This window comes from Mixophyes fleayi, chromosome 6 (assembly GCF_038048845.1).
Source record: "Mixophyes fleayi isolate aMixFle1 chromosome 6, aMixFle1.hap1, whole genome shotgun sequence".
Classification (NCBI taxonomy): Eukaryota; Metazoa; Chordata; class Amphibia; order Anura; family Limnodynastidae; genus Mixophyes; species Mixophyes fleayi.
The window spans coordinates 167,400,442-167,418,615 of record NC_134407.1 but is presented as its reverse complement, the minus strand read 5'-3'; the positions used below and the strand labels follow the sequence as shown (position 1 = coordinate 167,418,615).

The 18,174-nt window shown below is 39.9% G+C and overlaps 1 protein-coding gene across 1 annotated transcript in view; it reads right to left on the bottom strand.

The window, feature by feature from the left end:
• Positions 1-4,336: 4,336 nt before the first annotated feature.
• Positions 4,337-18,174, bottom strand: part of IGFBP4 (insulin like growth factor binding protein 4) — a 65,986-nt gene continuing 52,148 nt past the window's right edge. Inside the window, exons 2-4 of the mRNA XM_075177126.1 lie at positions 10,869-11,029; positions 10,483-10,611; positions 4,337-7,860 (exon numbers count right to left, since the gene is read on the bottom strand). Coding sequence (XP_075033227.1) covers positions 7,726-7,860; positions 10,483-10,611; positions 10,869-11,029 — 425 coding nt within the window. The 3' untranslated portion in view covers positions 4,337-7,725. The remainder of the gene's footprint in view (positions 7,861-10,482; positions 10,612-10,868; positions 11,030-18,174) is intronic.

Genomic DNA, 18,174 nt, shown 5'->3' with positions numbered 1-18,174 from the left:
TGTGAATGTGTAAACAGAGTGGATGTTTTAACCCATGTTCCTTTTCAGGATGTGGAACAGGCTTATTAACTAGTCAGTGGAGTGCCAGACCCACAGGGGGTGTGTGTAGTGCCTGTGACAAGCATCGCATGTGAAACAGAACACAGGGAGACTGCTTGGAAACTATATCCCCCAGACTGCCTTGGGGTGATACAGAGTTCAGAGAGACACACAGAGTCTGTCAGGAGCAGGCAAACTGTGTGTGAAGCTGGGAAAGCAAAGAGGAGGAGCTAGAGAGTTGAGAGGAGGTTGTATGAGAGAAGCTGGCAGCCAGAAGACAGAGCCATTGAGAGCAGGATAATTGAAGAAAGCTGCACTTGGGAACCAGGAGTCTGGTTCATTACTCAGAGTTCTAATCAAGGAGAGAAAGGGACTAAAGAAGAATTTATAGGAGTGTGAGGAAATGGTCGTTTGGAAAAGAGTGGTTCAGACTGACAGACACCATTGCTGAGAGGAGCCATACTGAAAGTGACAGTTGGAGAACTGTATCTATTTGCTGGACTGAGATTTGTGGCTGCAGTTTTGTTAGACAGGGAATTGGTGGGGAGTCCAAAAGATATTGAGCAAAAACCCATTTGCAGGACTGTGTTTTAGTTTCAATGGTAATAGTGCAGGGAGAGACAGCCAGGAATTCTGGGACTTGGAAGAAATAGCTTGCTAAAATCAAAGGAGAAGCATTTCAGTGAGTAAACTGCACGTTTAAAGTGTGACATACTCTGGAAAAAAGAAAGCAGTGACGTTTCATCATTATAGCTAATAGAAGGAAGCAGCCACCATTTTGATTGTACCCATTTCTACCTCCATTTTGAGAAACATCAAGTGAGGGAGAAGGAGTGAGTGATGTTATATTTGTGAGAAATATATATTTTCCTGGAGGAAAGACACTGCAAGTTGAGTGTTATTATTGTTGGTTTTCATGCTCTACCAAGCCCAGTAATTCAAGTGAGCTGTGTTATATCTTTATTCATCTGGATTGCATATATGTTCCTAGAGTCTTGGATCATGTAAGCAAGGATCTGCACATTTGACACTCCTGGATATCAAAGATTTGGACATTTATTACTGCATTAACATTTATTTACATGGTTTCTATATTACACTGTTTGAGTATGTTTGTTTAATTGTGTCAGCAACTTATGTTTATTGAACACTGCCTATGTATTTAGAGCATGACATATGGTTTCTAGTTTAACTAGTGTTTAACTGGTGATCCTAAGGATAAGTGGGCCTGAGCTACCTCTTAATTTAATAAGGCCTAGAAGACGGGAAAAGGAGAGGTACTCTCTATAGTATAAAACATTGTTTATATGCATATTGCTATTGTGTTTATGTCATTGCACCGGAAATTCTGTTTGCTACGCTATTTCACTTGACAATTTTATGTACATATTGCAAATCAACCTACTTATAGAAAAATATATTTTTTTGATATTGTGACAGAAGAACTGGACAAATGGTAAAGGGCATAGGTATATGTCCCAGGCTTTCTGTCTTGTATGCTTTAAAACCCCAGGAAGATTGTGTTGTATGAGAAGGAGCATCCCAAAGAGTGTATTCAGGAAAAACTGGTAAGGGTCCCTGGGGTTATGTATGGAGAGAGAAGGGTGGGCTCCATACATAAGGCCCATTTCTGGGTCTTCTAAATTACCTGTGTAAGTGCTGGTAATCAGGAGTTGCACCTGGAAGGTGCTGATAAAAGGCTGTTAGGCAGTTTCCTTTCTCTCTCAGACCTGGGGAGGAGGTTGGATACATCCTGAAAGACATTGCAAACTGTAACCAGTAAGTCCTCTGTATTTTGTGTGTGCCTCATTTGAGAGAGGGTGTTCCTGTGTTTAGTTAGTGCCGGGCAAACAAGGCCTTTTATTTATGTTTTGTTTGTTTTTGAATATGTCAAACCAAAACAATTGACTATTGTGATATCTTTAGAAGCCATCTACCTCAGAAGATAGTAAACCTGGTCTGGTTAGCTCACATATAAAAGTTAAAACATTTAGTGGTCCCCATTTTTAGAAATAAACATGCCAGTGTGGATTCTAAAGACCAGCCTGAAGTGACGCTATTTCATTTGTGTGTCTGAGGTCATAGATAGTAGGCAAACAGAGGGTTCCCTTAGTCTGCCTCTGGTGTTGCAGTTTTCCTGGACATTACCCAACGGAGATGCCATGTGCTTCTGACTAAGGTGGAGGCACTGCATAGGAAAGATGATGGTGAGAGCTACTATTTTACTATAAACACCATTTCCATAGGCACACCTGGGAAAGGTAATAGTTAGTTTTTTGCTACCTTAGTATTGATAGTATTTTGTGATATTAAATTTCAGTTAATAATGTTCTGTCATTGTGTTCTTAACAAATTATTGTGCTAGGTAAACTTAGTTATTTATAACATTACATAACTGAAATATAGGGAATTGTTTAAATTAACTCTGGTTAATTTAAAGTTTGATTGTATTTGGATATATCTTTAGGGAGAATGTAAGAGCTCCCGCAAATAATTCTTTCTGGTCCCAGTGTTTGGACAAAAAGAGTAAAATACCATTTTGGGGATATGAATAATTTTCAGGAAAGCCTGGTTTTGTTGTGATTAAACCTTTGTATCACACAGGCTCAGGTGAGTGCTGAATGTGACAAACACAATCTTTTAAATATTTCATTTTGAACATACAAAGTTCTCCAATCCTTGTAATAGAGTTCAAGCCATAATACTGTATAAATATTGTGGCTTTTATGAATTCATGGTCAGTTTGTCAGCTTGAGTTTGCAGATGAACACAGTGGGGCTCATTTAGAATTGGAATTGGACACATATATGTTCAGAGGGAAAAGACGCCCGTAAAAAAACATATTTGTGTGCATATGTTGAGACAGACCGACATATCTATGCATTTTAAGATTGTGAGCAGGGCCCTATTACCTCTTTGTCTGTCTGTAAAAACCCAGTATTTGGTGATTACTGTGTTTGATATAAATTGTAAAGTGCTGTGGACTTTATGAATAAATGTTTATAAATAAGTAAATCTCAAGGTGCTTCCAGATCAAAAATAATAGCATTTCCACCAGATATAAATAGCAAGAGCAGAGAAAACAGAGATATGTGGCTTAACAGTGTTAATAGTTAATGCTAAAGTTGCATTTCCATTGCTGTGCACAATATAGTAATGCAATGAAGTGTCATATATACAAGAGAGAATAGTATTTTGGCAATGTTATTAATAAATGCAAAAGTTGCATTTTCCATATAAAGTGTAATTATATACAAACAGAAATTAAATAAAATATAAACATCTTTTGTTTCCCCTTTAAAAATCCAATAGAAGTCTTCTTTTCTGCAGTAGACCAAATAGGAATGACAAATAAAGAAATGCAATGGATGACCACAACTTCGCATAATGTAGGCACCAGGCTAATGAATTAAGAACCATCAGTTGAAGCTCAATAGGAAAAGAGACAATCAGAAGCTGCTAAATAATGCTGCTGATAGTCATCATCATCATTGTGTATCGTTGCACCAGTAAACACAAGAGATACTCCTCCTGACAAGTGTATCTATATATGCATCCATGTTTAATTGGGTCATATTTACTTGAAGACATTCTTACTGTACTCAACCCACGGTTGTCTGCACCAACCATTCTACTTCTCCAGGCATTAAGACAAATGCGTACACATCTTTTGTGCGCAGTACAGAAATGCATATCATAAACAAAAAGCTCTAAATTAGCCCCTGTATTCCAGCGGGTTTGAAAAGAGGAGATGTTGCCTATAGCAACCAATCAAATTCTAGCTATCATGTTGTAGAATGTACTAAATAAACAATAGCTAGAATGTGGATTGGTTGCTATAGGCAACATCTCCACTTTTCAGACTCGCCGGAAACTTGCAGCTTGATAAATTTACCCTACAGTGTACGAAGGTATGCTTGAAAAGACTGCAATATATTTTTTGCACTATGATCTATTGCAACTTATATTTTGCATATACTTTTCCATATTGGTCAATGATCTCTATTCTTAAAACTGCATTCAACGTGTTCAATGAATTGCAAATTACAAATGTATGCAAAGTTTACTATATACAAACAACATATTTATGTAAACTATTTTGTAGTACATTTTTTATTTTTAATAATTTTTATTTTTAATAATATTGCTTTTAATGGGTTACCGGAATGTGTCCAGGTTATTTTCTATTGCAGCTCTCTATGGAATAGAAGTATTGAAGACTAAATAGTAAAGAAAGATATAATACTTTTTGTGAAGTTTCTCACTGTTCTCAGTCACCTGTACACAGGCCATCAAGGAAATTTCAGTGTTTTTTTTTATTATTTTCACATTACATTTCAAACAAAGTAGATATATACATATAAAAAAAACAAATGCTACATTGATTTAAAGGCCAACATTAACCCTTGTCATGACATTTCCCCTCAATCTGCAAATGTCTCCAACTCTAGTTGAGAAGACATCTTTGTTATTGGTTAAGCGACCAGGTGCATCCTCCCCATATATACACCTGAGCCATCGACCCTTGATTGATCACATGACAAGGAGTTTTATTCACAGATACAATTCTGTCATCGTAGAACAAAAACAAAATAAAAAGACAGTCTGGCAATTCAAAGAGCCACTAAAACATAAAAAAAAAACAAAGAAAGATGTGCTATTTTAGCTTAAAAGTGATTCCCGTATAAGTACCACAATAAGTCCTCCTTCCAAACATACATCAGTATTTCCTATAGCTGCAATTGGTAAGTGGTAATCAAAAATTACATTGCAAACAAATGTTATTTTCTTAGACATGTTATACTATGAAAGTTAATCCCAGGCAAGTGTTTACATTGCTGCCCCCCCATTTCTGTATGTCAAAACATTCCTCAAATATTAATTTACAAGATAAAAGGGATAACATGGCCATACGTGGTATACATCATTTTGTCGACTACCCGTCCTAGAGATTTTTGTGTATACCTGTAAACATAAAAAACAGCTAATTGATGATGATATTTTCATATTCACTTTTAAGAAACGGACACTGCATTGCTGCTTTATTTCTAGGCAGGACATGACCCATGGCTATATTTTTTATATAGACTCCGAACATTTCTATTTTCAATGGGACAGTTCATTTTTACTTCTGTCAAAAGTAGGTGCAGGTTGTTGATTGAGAACATGTCCAAGGGGTATATTTACTAAACTGCGGGTTTGAAAAAGTGGAGATGTTGCCTATAGCAACCAATCAGATTCCAGTTATCATTTATTTAGTACATTCTAAAAAATGACAGCTAGAATCTGATTGGTTTCTATAGGCAACATCTCCACATTTTCAAACTCTCAGTTTAATAAATATACCTCCAAGTCTTGTTGTGGCATTGTGTCCCAGATATAAAATTGTGAATCGTGGCAGGTATTTTCTTAAGTTCTTCAGTTATTGAAGAGGTCTAGTCCCTTTACTTATCAACAATTAGTATAAATCTCCTTAAAGTTACATATGAACCTTTATAGTTCCACCCATAAAAATCTTCCCGTTATCTGATGTTGTTGATTAATGCAATGAGTCCCTTTTCTCACAAACCCCCTTCTTAAATGTGTTGCATGCTATGCAAGTAATAAGGAAAACATACAATTTCACTGAATTCTTTCATTTTAAAAAAAGTGAAATGTCAAATTATCAAGTAATTTTGTCATTATGATTACTTAAAGTTATTTGCAGTAAAAGATTAGGCTTCAGGTATTCACTCATTCACATATTAGTGCCTAAGTGTGCTGTGTATGCAATGTGGTTTGAACTCAGTTTGACAGTGCTGCCCATATGTACAGAGCAACAAAAATAGAGCAGGCATGGTTACTGTTTAATATTATTATTATGATTATTATTATTAATAATAATCCTGATTTGAGAGTATCTTCTGGACTGTCCGGGAGACTCCTGAATTTCAAGGAGTCCTCCTAGGTGATTAGGCCACACTCCCGGATCTTGCTTCTTTTTCTTGTGAAGTGGGCAGGATGAGGCCTTGATGGGCGTGGTTGTGTTTTTACATAGTAATGGATAGAGCCAAATAGTTGGCAAGTATAAATCCCATTAAGGACAGCATGCTGGGAATGCTATATGCAAAATTCTCATCACCTTGCACATTTAATGTTCATTACAGTGAACAGAGAATGTGACAGTGCATTGTTTAAAATGAAGACGTTCCAGAAGTCAATTTGACTCTTATTTGAATCATTTCCATGTTTTACGCAATACATTACCACTTCAGTTCTTTTGCATGCTTTATACCAGTTTTTTGTCAATATTTTAAAATCCCTTTAACTTTTGCAATTTTACAAACTATACAAAACATTGAGGGCCTGATTCATTAAGTCACATAAATGCCAATACCTGTCGAATTTTGGGTAAAATCGCTCTGCACATGCCCAGAAAGAACAATACGTCAGAGAACGCAGCAACGTCCAATTCATCTTTGAGCGCAAAGGACCCTTACTACAGCCTACGATTGCAGGGGAGGAACGGGGTAGGGAATGGGAGTATGCATGTAGTCAATGTACAGTAAGGACATGCCAAGCTCGAGCACACGCAGCAGCATCAGATTCAAGCTTTAGGCATCTCAAAGGTATGTGATCTTCAGTCCTATCACTGGCACTAGCTACAATTCTAGTGTAAGTGCCAATTACTAGTGATGATGGCTGATTATTCATGCTAGAACATGTGTTTGCAATCAGGAGCAACTGTTAAAATGCATTTTATGTACAGGAGACATTGATAACATTCTAATAAATGTATTTTATGGAAAAAAAAATAAAGAAATAACATTTTATTTTACAAAATGTTTTATCATTAATGACTATATTATTAACAGGTGACAATAATTGAATATTTTTTTTCTTTTTGTATGTTATATTGTGACTTTATATCCCACATATGTATTGGGCGTACCCTGCAGTGTCTAGGCCTAGACCCGTATTAATCAACAGACGTATCTTCAGATCCGTTTCCTGTTAAATATGGACATGCGTATGCCTAATATTTGTGCATGTTCGAAACAACACACAATACGTTCATTTTGCGTTTCTTGATGAATCAGGCCCTAAGTGCTTAGCAAAGTAAAGTGCGCCTAAATCACTATGTAGCAAATTATGTATTGAGATAAATAGATTTTCCATAATTCCTCCTCAATCCACAGACTTCATCTCTCTCCCCTTCTTTCCAAATCTCCCTGTGGGCCCTATACAACTTTCTATACCTCAAAATGCTCCTCAACACTGCTCATATAAATTGTAACCCCCCCCCCCTATCCCAATTAATACTGATGCTTGATATGTCTTTTAAAATGTGCTAAATTCTAACCCACACCCTTGACTCATATGGCTACCTTATTTCTGGTTTCCTATGACTATAAAATAAAAGAAACACATAACACATCACCTCCCTCCTCCTCCTCCCTTCTTCCCTCCACTCCACATCTCTTCAATTGTATGTTAACTCTTTTCCAGCCAGAGCAATCTGCAACACATCTGGACAGTATTTTTACATAGTGTTGCAGGCCTCTCTGGCGGGGAAACAGTCAATGCTCTGATGCTGTCTCTTGTAAATTCATCATTATAAAATATTCCAGGATTCCCTTTAGAGCTGGATCCCATTTATTAGTGGACTGTGGGTGGTGGATTTCAGGTGGAATGTTACCCTGGGCCTTATTTTCTGATAAACTCAGATGTTAATTGACAGTCTGGATCTTGATTAGGATCATAGGGCACATGCAGCTTGATCCCAGTTTTCCGATCAACACACCAACATTTTCCACGCTGTCCATCAAGAGCTGGGTGACACTATGAGAAACAGATGAGAGGGCGTTAATGACATCTCAGATATAGATATTTAACCTCTACAGAATACACGAGTTCCATATATATCTTCACATTTTATTTTATGTGTTACTTTAAAATCCCTTACATGGTACAGTGATAGCTTAGCTCAAAACTACACACCTACTATAAAAGATAGTAATCAGAAAGGTACACACAAAATAGCTTATGCTTTTTATTGCCAAAATGATCTTTTTATAATAGTTTTTCAATAAATTGACTGTGCTGAGTTTCTGACATAAGTTCGGGTGTGTTCGGTTTCTGAGGAACCGAGCCGGAGCATATCTAGTTTATACCTGTCACTATAGTAAGGTGAAAGGTCAATTATGAGGAATGTCAAGAAATAGGCTAATAATATTTTTTAGGATGGGTCTCCATAACCCTATTTAATACATCTAAATATTCTCTTACACAGTTTTTTGAGTATATTGTGGGAGGGACTGAAGTGTGATGATTCCTCTAGGTTAAACTTTAAAGAACATTCAATGTTAACTTGATGTTCAGTGAGAAAAAGCGGCAATATCTCTTTCCCCTATAACTGAAACATGGAGTGTGAATCTGACTTCCAGACTCAAAGACTAAGCAATTGCAAAAGCCTCTGGCATTAAAGGTCATTTACGAACCACAAAATATGCAGGGTTGCAATACATTTCTATCTGCGCCTGACTCATGAAGTTTTTTTGGAACTAGCCCTATGCAACTTTTTGTGTGTATGTTGGTCTGGCTGTAAATGCATATTGTGGAAACAATAAAAACCACTGAGTTTAGACTTATTTATGTCTTAAATTAATCATGATTAAGAGATCATCAGGAGTTTTGTCTGTTGAATGTTTCTATTGCATTGGTTGAAATGCGCTTAGAAATTCCCTTTCCCCATACAAAGTGTCCATAATCTTCAAGTACCTGTAAAAATCTTTTTTGGGGGGGAGGAAAATGGTCTGTATACCCTGTATAAATAGAGAATGCACCTTGTCAACCCTTTGAATCTCATTTAAATAATCTTGTCCCACAAAATAAAATCTTGTTTTTGCATGTGGGCAGTGGTGGAACTACAGTGGGTGCAGAGGTTGAGGCCCCTATGGGGCTTGGATGTAAAGGTGGCCCGGCAATGCTGGTTCTCTGCCCCTCCGAAGCCACACTTCCACTACCCTTCCACATGAGGCCCTGCTCTGTGCTGGAGAGTGCAGAGCAGAAGCTTCTTCTGAGCTGCACATGCGCAGCTTGCTAACCTTGTATACTAAGAAGATGCCCCACTCTGCTCTTTCTGTGCTGAGCTGTGGGGCCTAGGAATCTAGAGCGGCACCTAAACATAAGTTTTGCTATGGAGCAATGTACAGTTCCGTCTCTATATGTGGGGCACATACATGCACCTAATACACAGAATGGAATGCCCCCAATCTGCACAGTTCTTCCTATCAGAAGATACTAAATTGTTAACTCTGCAGACAAACATGCAAATAATATTTGTGGCGCAGTGGGGTTGTATATTTGCCCTTTCGTAAATGACACAGTGACATGGAATTATGTGAATATTGCTGCAGTATAGAGGCATGATGAAGGAGAGTGAGGCATTATCAAAATGTACTTGTGTTACTTATGTAAGGACGGGATAATGTGTATTGCTCTGGAATGTAGTGGAGGCATTTTTAGATAGCAAAACTTTTCCTTGCAAGATGATGGAACATGGATGGAGGAAAGTAGAATATGTCTTAATTTTATTCCCTTATGTGTTATAATAATCGTATGTAGGCATGCTATGATGCGCACACATGGGTCGCAATGCCATTTAGGTTGAATCCCCATAATGCTCTCTTTGCAAACCTATTGTTAGTAATCTTTTACTGTTCTAAATTGGCTTATTTAAATAAATTAATAGTCATTATACACTTAACAATAATATATTTGATTTGCTTTTTAGACAACAGTTAAGTAAGGAAGTAAATGCTCACAAAGTTGAATTACAGACATAATTGGGGAGTTCTCATTTTGACTAATGGTTGTAAGTACATTGGAATTACTACCCACACATGGGTCATAATGCTTCCATGTCAGCAGTCTGCACTGAAGTTACAAATAGTCCCGGATGAAGGAGGAGTTCATTGACATGTGTCACCATGCTAAGTTTTCTCTAATTGTAGTTAGTTCCTTTAAGAATAGCTTTACCCAAATTGTTCATAAATTTGCATTAATGTTCAGAAACCTCAAAGAGAACAAGGTTCTCCAAATCTCAAAACTTGACAAATCGTTTTGATCATTTCTAATTTTATGAGAACCTCTTGACTCCATCGTAGTGTTCCAAGAATACATAACTGTCAATGACTTACAAGCAATTTGTTTTGTTTCCAATAGAAACTTGTATATTATAAAATATAAGAATTGTAGGAACCACTGTTATGTTGGAGATCTGTACTACATTCAGCTGTTAATCTTTTGTCCTAACGGGTCACAGAACTACTCACGGGCTACTATTATTTATATATTTCACAATGTTGGCAATATTATTACCTTTATTAATTGATCTTTACATATTCATCCCACAACCCTCACTTGATAAATCCTTTCCCAGCTTCCACTTTTATTTTTTACCTGCTTGGGGTTGAAGTTTCCTTCCCGATCACAATTTGGGATTGGAGTATTCAGAAAATCCTCCTGTGTTTTGGTCCTAAGTGATGCCAATCTTTCTAGTGCTATGTTCAACGCCTGGTGGCAGGTACCCTAAAAAGATCACCAATGTGATGAAAAGACAACTCAAATAATTCCACAATCAACATGATTAGTATGTGCCACTTGCAAATAAAAGGAAAAAAATATTGAAAAGGACACTTTCTTGGGCTAATTAGACATTGCAAATGTCACTGAAATAAACTAATGGATAATCTCAGGGAATGCTCCAGCAGTGGTTCAACTACAGTAGCTTTGCTAGTTGTTGAATGGAAGAAGCACAGGATGTCAGTATTACATATCCCTCTTACCATTTGGACAGGTTGCTTATTGATTGATGGGCGGCCCTGGTGGAGTTTCTTCATTTTCTCCAATGTGTTTCGATTTGCTTTCGCATTTTCTTTCTGAATACAGGTCTTGTCATTCGGAGGACATGGATTTGGATTGTAGCTGATATTTGGGTGGTCATCATCTGCGGAAAAAGGGTGCTATTTTATAGTTCAATATAACTTATCTACAGAAACAGAAGTCTACCCTACATGAGAGCAGTTTGGTCTTAATTTGCAGGAAAAGTCCCTTTCTGATTCTCAGATTTGAGTGCCTTGCTTTAAAATTATGGTAAAGGAGGGATGCCTCTTGCCTCAGAATGTTTAGGCCCACTCACACTTATAGGAGACTCATGGCATATTTTTGACCATATAAGTAGCATGGGAATGAAGGTAAACACTTTATAAAGTGGTTATGGTATTATAATTATTATTATTATTATTATTTTTATTATTATTATTATTATTATCATTTATTTGTTGGGCGCCACAAGGTTTCCGCAGCGCCGTACACAGTACAAACAGTAGTACAAACCAGGGTGACAAAGTACAGAACAATAAACACAAAGTTCCAATGCTTCAGGAACTCCAGGAAGACATATGGAGTAAAGACAGAGCGGAAGAACCGGTATGGAGACAGGAGGGGAGGGGGGGGCCCTGCTCATAAGAGCTTACATCCTAAGGGAGGGTGAAACAAAAACAGGCACAAAAGGGAGCTAGTGAAGCAAGGGGGAGAGAAGAGAGGAGCCAGGGGAGAGAGGGAGAACGAGAAGAGAGGATGAGGGGTTAGGTGGATGGTTGGTAGGCTTCAATGGTAGAAATGGAATCAAATTATAGTGGCTCATTTTAATATTGATTACATATTTTTAAATAATGCATTTAATTTGTAGATAACAGAAAATTAATTAGAATTAAGTAATTCAATTAAGCTAAGCTCTTGGTCACAAAGATGAATCACAGATGTAATTTAGATCCTTTGGGTTTTGAGGATTGCCAGTCCTATTAATAAGTTGAAATTGCTAGTTACAGGCTTCATTGACTGCAGCATTTCACTAACCTTATTGGTCTCCCCATAATCAGGCCCTACTATGCAGGCCTTTTTGTAAAGATACCATTTCTAGCCACATTACAAAGATCATATTTCCAGCCACACTGTACAGACCACTTTGCACAGAACCCAGTGGAATCCATTTTTGCAGAAACATTGTTGCTAGTCACTTTGCAAAGACCTTATTCCAAAACTCTCTCTGCTGTCAGCCATAGCACAAGCCCTTGTATAAATTCCCAACGTATTTCACACATAGCTCATTGTCAGTCACTTTGCACAAACCCCACAACCAGCCCATATCAAGGCTATTCATAATGCACAGATACTAATGACAGCCGCACTAAACTCTCATGAGTTTGTGGAGCTCATAAGGAACCCTACAAGTGTACAGAGCCCAGCCCTATTATTATCGTAGATTTGTAATGAGCCACAGTGCTCCGCAGCACCGTACAGTAGGGAAGACAAGGACATATATAAAACAGGAAATACGTAAAACAAGAACAGACAAGGAAGACAAAACTAATAGAAACAAAGGGTATGGAGGACCCTGCTCATTTAGAGAGCTTACATTCTATAGGGAAGAGGGCACAGCTGAAGCAAGAGGAGCAAGTGTGGCTCAGAATGGAGATTGGGATAGTTGTGAGTGTGCATTAGTGTGAATAGTGTTATTGAGGATAAGTTCACCTCTAAAAAAGAGATGGTTTTTAAAGAGCATCTAAAAATTTGAAGGCTTTGGGAAAGTCTGATTGAGCATGGTAGGGAATTCCATAAGTGGGGAGCAGCACAGGAGAAGTCTTGTAGGCGGGAGTGAGAGGTGGTTATCAGAGGAGAGACAAGGCGCAGGTCAGAGGTAGATCTAAGGGGGCAGGAGGGAAAGTATTTTAATATGAGATTTCAGATGTATGCAGGGGTGTTGTTGTTGAGGGCTTTGTAGGTAAGGGTGAGTAATTTGAATTTGATTCTGAAGGACACAGGGAGCCAGTGTATTGATTTGCAAAGTGGTGCAGCAGATGTGGAATGGTGAGAGAGGAAGACCATTCTTGCAGCAGCATTTAGGATGGATTGAAGTGTGATATATGGGTGTCAGGAATGTCAGATAGCTGGAGATTGCAATAGTCAAGATGGGAGATGATGAGAGAATGGATAAGAGTTTTGGTAGCATGTTGAGTAAAAAAAGGGCGTATTCTGGCAATGTTTTAAGGTGGAGCTGACTGGACTGGGAGAGAGTCTGGATGTGAGGAATAAAGCAGATGGCGGAGTCAAGTGTGACACCAAGGCAGCAGGCTTGGGAGACTGAGGAAATTGTGGTGTTATTGACAGTGAGGGAGATTTGAGGGCAGGTGGTGACTCTGGCAGGAGGTAAGATAATAAGTTCTGTTTTGGATATGTTGAGCTTTAGGTAGCATTGGGACCAGGGCCCTCTGAAGACCATCTTGGGCCCCCGGGCACAGCAGTGCACCGGGGCCCCTATATATACAAAAAAAAATAAAAAATGATTATATATATGGGTCCGTCGGAGGAAGCCAAAAAAAAAAAAACCTGGAAAAAGAAAAGAAGAAAATACTTACCGTGCTGTCAGCTGGCGATCCGGCTCCCTCCCTGGTCTCCTTCTCCGCCGCGCTCCGCAATGGATGTCGGGCGGGCGTGATGATGTCACGCCCGACATGCACTGCGAGCGCGACGGAGGAGGAGACCAGGGAGGGAGCCGGATCGCCAGCTGACAGCACGGTAAGTATTTTCTTCTTTTCTTTTTCCAGGTTTTTTTTTTGGCTTCCTCTGACAGGCCCCCTTTGCTGCAGGGCCCCCGGGCACCTGCCCATTGTGCCCTATGGGAAAGATGGCCCTGATTGGGACATCTATGTTGAGATAGCAGAAAGACAGTTGGTTACACAAGATAGTAGAGAGGTCAGGGGATAAAATAAAGATAAGGGTGTCATCGGCGTAGAGGTGGTATTGGAGGTCAAATGAGCTACTTAGTGCCCCAAGAGAAGGTGTACAATGAAAAAAGTAAAGGGCCAAGAACAGAGCCCAACAGATAGTGGGAGTGGAGAGGAGGATGTGCCAGAGGTAGAAACAGTAAAGGAGCTGTTCAATAGTTAGGAAGTGAACCAGGAAAGGACTGTGTCACAAAGGCCAATGGAGTGAAGAGTGTGTCGGAGAAAAGGGTGATCAACCGTATCAAAAGCAGCAGAGAGGTCTAGGAGAATGAGTATAGTAACATAGTAACATAGTTGAGGAGGTTGTAAAAAGACACCAGTCCATCAAGTTCAACCTATCAAGTTCAACCTATTTTGGATCCCCTGCGATTCCTCACTTATATTTGAAATTGATCCAGAATAAGCAACCACCAATCAATTGTGAAAATCCCCCCCAGACCTAATATTGCAGTCCTAGTTTTACCCTATATCCACTACTATCCTTCATTTTAATTAACGGTTGTACACTTTTCGACAAAAAATTTGCCTGACCCTTTCTTAAACATATTTATTGAACTTGCCACCACAACCTTCCCTGGCAGTGAATTCCATATATTAACTGCCCTTACTGTAAAGAATCCCTTCCTTTGCTGGTTGTGAAATTTCCTCTCCTCTAACCTTAGGGGGTGACCATTACCATAAGATTTTGCAGTAAGTAGATCAATGGTCACTTTTGTGAGAGCAGTTTCAGTGGAAAGTTGGGGGTGGAGGCCTATCCTTTGTTCCCCACATTGACTCTATATCTAAATCCTGCTACATACATATAAAGAACATTTCCAGAATTCGCACATATCTCACGCAAAACACTGCAAAAACCTTAATTCATGCACTCATCATCTCCCGCATTGACTATTGCAATTCCCTCCTTACTGGTCTTCCCAAAAACAGACTCAAACCTCTACAATCTATTTTGCATGCTGCAGCAAGACTGATTTTCCTTGCAAATCGTTCTTCCTCTGTTGAATCACTCTGTATGTCTCTACACTGGCTGCCTGTTTTGTACCGAATCCAATATAAAATACTTTTAATAACCTACAAGGCCATCAACAAAGCTGCACCAACATACATCTCCTCTCTTGTCTCAAAATATCTCCCAACTCGGCAACTCCGTTCTACACAAGATCTGCATCTCTCATCCACCCTCATTACATCCTCCCATTCCCGGTTACAGGACTTTTTTCGGGCTGCACCCACTCTGTGGAATTTTCTCCCTCGCACAGTAAGGTCTACAAACTTTCAAGCGTTCTCTGAAAACCTACCTCTTCAGACAAGCTTATAATATTCCTCGGCCACCCTCTTAACCTCGCTATCTTTAGCCTGTTACACAGTTTCATGCGGGACGGCTGCCGCCTGACCAACATTGTTGTGTGACGGGTTCATTTAGCTTATGAGTCACTTTTACCTTTGTAGTCTGGCTGGGCCAAAATGCAAAATGTAGACTTAAGCTCATGTGTCAATCTCCCATTGTCCCATAGATTGTAAGCTTGCGAGCAGGGCCTTCTCACCTCTTTGTCTGTTTTACCCAGTTTGTTTATTAGTTTATTATGTTTGTCCCCAATTGTAAAGCGCTACGGAATATGTTGGCGCTACATAAATAAATGATGATGATGATGATGATGATTGCAGAGAGTTGAGAATGGAATGAGAGGAGAAAAAGTGAGACAGGCGTTTGTACACTAATCGCTCAAGTAGTTTGGAGGCAAAGGGGAAGAGAGAACTAGGGCGGTAGTTGGAGATTGAGGCTGAATCGAGAGATGGTTTCTTTAGAATAGGTCAGATGAGCGCATATTTAAAGGAGGATGGAAATGTGCCAGTGGAGAGAGACAATTTGAAGAGGTGAGTTAGAGTTGGGCATGCATTGGAGGAGAGGGAGCGGAGTAATTGGGAGGGAATAGGGTCGAGTGGGCAGGTTGTAGGGTGAAATGATAAGATGAATGCAGAGACTTTGTCTTCAGTTAGTAGAGATAATGAATTAAGTGTGGATTAGGGAGTGTAGGTAAAGGTGGGTAGAGTGAGTGGAATTTGGCATGGTGTCATTTTGTCTTTGAAATAGGTGGCCAAATCATGGGCAGTGAGGGAAGAAGAAGGAGGAGGTGCAGGTGGGCAGAGAAGTGAGTTGAAGATGGCAAAGAGGCGACATGGATTAGCAGACTGGGTGGATATTAGAGATTTGAAGAATGTTTGTTTGGCAATTGAAAGGGCAGCACTGTAAGTTGAAAGGATGAATTTATAGTGGAGGAAATCGGGATAGGAACGAGATTTCCTCCAGTGGCGCTCTGCAATGCGGGAGCACTTTTCAGGTAGCGGGTCTGTTTGTTGTGCCATGGCTGGGGTTTGTATTGTCGGAGACTATATGTAGTAGTTGGAGCTGCATTGTCTAGGGCTGACGTGAGTGTTTTATTATAGAAAAAGGCATCCTAAATAGGACAGGACAATGTAGTCATTGGAGAAAATAGTTGTTTTATTGAAAATGATAAGTGGATTGGGTTAAGAGTACTTAGGTTTCGTTGTGTACGTGTGTATTTGGGTGCAGGAGGAAGGGAATGAGGTAAGGTGAGGCTAAAGGAAAGGAAGCTGTGGGAAGAGTGGGAAGGCTAAATTGGAGAAATTAGAGATGGAGCAGTAGTAGGAGAAGACATGGTCAAGGGAGTGCCTATCACAGTGGGTGGGAGATGAGGTCCATTGAGAGAGACCAAAGGAGAAAGTAAGTGAAAGAAGTTTAGTGGCAGAAGAGATAGTGGGTTTATCAATGGGAATGTTGAAATCACCTAATATTAGTGTAAGCAGGTCAAAGGATAGAAAATAAGTGGGCCAGGCCGCAAAGTTATCAAGGAATTGGGAAACTGGACCTGGGTGGCATTAAATAGCAGCAACACGAAGGTGGAGAGGATAAAATAGATGGATAGTGTGGACTTCAAACGAAGAGAACGAGAGGGAAGGTTCAGAGGGTATCAATTGGAAGGTGCAGCTTGGAAAAAGAAGATTGCCTACTCCACCACCTTGAGTGTGGCTAAGGTAGGAAAGTGCTGCAGGGGATGTAGTGTCAGAGGAGGTGAACCAGGGTTCAGTGACATGGATTCCTTAAACTGAACATGCCCAAATCTGAACTAATTGTCTTCCCTCCCACAAGAGTCTCTCCTCCTCCCACCCTCTCCATCACTATTGGTAATACCAACATCTCCTCTCTGTCACAAGTACAATGTCTGAGTGCCATCCTTGATGCCTCCCTCACTTTTGCCCCCCCACATCCAATTCCTCACTATCACATATCGCTCTAATACAAGCGGCTCAATACTCTCACCTGCCAAAAGTGGGGATCCCTGCCAGCACCAGACGCAGCGTTCGTCCGATGGCGGTGGAAATCTTGATTCTGTCAGATAGAACTCCTCCTCTCTGTCCCATTCATCCAGCCTGTTATCACCTCACTATTTAAGGCATCTGGGCCAACACTCAGTTGCCTGTTCCTTGTTTCTCAGCTCTGACTGTGTGAAGACTTGGCTCCCTGGCTCCAGCTTACCTGCTTCCTGTATCTCTGCATGAGTGACTTAGCTGCTCATTCCTGGATATCAACTCACAGAGTTGCCATCCTGTCCAGCACCTCAGCTCAGCTGCACCAGTGTGTCTAATGTACAGTTCTCAGCTCACAGAGCTCTCTTACCTGCTTCCTGTATCTCTGCATGACTGACTCAGCTGCTCATTCCTGGATATCAACTCACAGAGTTACCATCCCTTCCAGCACCTCAGCTCAGCTGCACCAGTGTGTCTAATGTACAGTTCTCAGCTCACAGAGCTCTCTTACCTGCTTCTTGTATTTCTGCATGACCGATTCAGCTGCTTATTCCTGGATATCAACTCTCAGAGTTTACCATCCTTTACAGCATCTCAGCTCAGCTGTTTAGTGTGACTAATCTACAAGATCTCTGCTCATCCTACCTGTAGCTGTATTTCTGCATGACAAACCTAGGAACCATATTCCCTGCCGTGAATCGTGACACTCGCCCAATCCAGTCCGCTTTCAACATCGCAATATAGCTCATATCAGACAATTCCTCTCCATCAATGCCACCAAAAATCTCATCTACGCCTTGATAATTTCCCACCTTGATTACTGCAGCCTCTAACTTAATGGTCTCCCCCCACAACCGTCTTGCTCCTCTTTAGTCCATACTCAACGCTGCAGCCTGATTTATCTACCTTTCCCGTCAGACTACATCTGTCTCCCCTCTCTGTCAAGCACTGCACTGGCTCCCCCTCCACTACAGAATCC